Consider the following 1,744-nt stretch of genomic DNA (forward strand, 5'->3'; position numbering starts at 1 on the left):
ACAACTATTGGACACCGGAACACAGGACACAGACTGGAAAGAATCAAACCATTTGATCGTGAATGGTGTAGTCTAATGAGGTGCATTTAATAGAAAAAATAGCAGTGTTAACATATAAACATTATTATGCCAGAGGCTAAGATAGATATATACTTACATTTTAAAGACAAATTGTAGGTTAGTTGGCAATGAATAGTAACAATGTAATAAATAAATAAAAAAAAAACTTACGTTCAAGTGTAATAAGACATGTCCATACTCGATAGGTTTTAGTTAATAAAAAGGAGACTAGAAGGAGAAGATTTAAAAAATGTGTATATTTAAAGTTTTGTGTAAATATGACTATGATAAATTCAGAATTGGTGGGTGGTAATGCTATTTCCGTGTCAAGGTACGACGATTACTGATAATTGCGGACAACAACACTTAAACATGTGTGAATTCTCAAGTGATAGTATCTATATTGTTTAAGAACCCCCAAAAACACTTGTGTTGTTATCGATGAGTGCAATTCATCATACATGTATAAAAGCGACGAAGTGACCATCCGTCGTCAGATTCCGATTAACAGAAGACGAAAGTAGACAACAATGCGTCTCTCAGTGAAGTTTGCATTTCTTGTGGTTCTGATACCCCTGGCTTGTTCTTGTAAGTATTTTCATTTATATTATGTTCGGTTTTCGTCAAATATGGGTTTGTTTTTGTAGACAAGCTAAGAGTACAGCCTAGACCAGGGCCAACTCCACCTCATCCGGTCCCAACAACAACCGCTGCGCCAAGACCAACAACTCCACCTCACCCAGTCCCAACAACAACTGCTGCGCCAAAACCAACAACACCTCCTCATCCAGTTCCAACAACAACGGCTGCACCAAAGCCAACAACACCTCCTCATCCAGTTCCAACAACAACGGCTGCACCAAAGCCAACAACTCCTCCTCATCCTGTCCCAACAACAACCACTGCGCCAAGACCAACAACTCCACCTCACCCAGTCCCAACAACAACCGCGGCACCAACACACCGACCAAATACTACAACTGGACGACCAAACCCACCAACACCAACTCCATTCAAGGCTGTTGGCAGACACTAAATTCTGGCCAGAATGACAACCGACTCGATAAATAGTTAATTCGCTTCAATAAGATTTTGTATATCAGCAGTTATACATAAATTTATTTTATTATGTAAGGATCATATTAGTTTGAAGTATGTTTGTTATTTATCAATATCAATATTAATAAACATGTAACCAAATTAATTGGTTGGCAATAAACCAAATTGTTGTTTTAAGTTTGTTATCCCTATAATATAGACAAAATGACGGATATATAATATAGTCATTAAAATTTATGACGTTAGCTTGTTGCAACGTTGCCGCATTAACTTAGTATCTTGGTTTACAACGTTTTCGGGTTGGAAAGCTCTAATTACTCTGTGTGACAATTTTTTTTATTCTATTACATTACATAAAATAAAATGGCTTTTTTTGTCAAATTGTAGCTGATGAACACAAAAAGTTGAACTGATGTCTTGTAATTCGTATCATTTTAAAGTTATGATAAATTAAAAGACTATAAATAAATAAACAGTATAACATATTTAAGTCATAATTATAAAAAATGATAATGTTATAAATAGACAATGAATCAAAATCAGGTTTAAGTGGTCAATAGAAAAAATTAGGAACATATCTGAAAGAAACTGACGAAATATTAACTTTTCCTCTTGTGAAATCAGT

General features: G+C 35.1%; 1 protein-coding gene across 1 annotated transcript; it reads left to right on the top strand.

Moving 5' to 3' along the window:
• The first annotated feature begins 490 nt into the window (after window positions 1-490).
• Window positions 491-1,284, top strand: LOC143200711 (uncharacterized). Its single transcript, XM_076411317.1, has 2 exons — window positions 491-648; window positions 708-1,284. The coding sequence occupies exons 1-2, from the start codon at window positions 591-593 to the stop codon at window positions 1,094-1,096; spliced, it is 447 nt and encodes a 148-aa protein (XP_076267432.1). The 5' UTR covers window positions 491-590; the 3' UTR covers window positions 1,097-1,284.
• Window positions 1,285-1,744: the final 460 nt, after the last annotated feature.

This window comes from Rhynchophorus ferrugineus, unplaced genomic scaffold (assembly GCF_030347505.1).
Source record: "Rhynchophorus ferrugineus isolate W39M unplaced genomic scaffold, kcgeb_rfMv2 rfM8, whole genome shotgun sequence".
NCBI lineage: Eukaryota > Metazoa > Arthropoda > Insecta > Coleoptera > Curculionidae > Rhynchophorus > Rhynchophorus ferrugineus.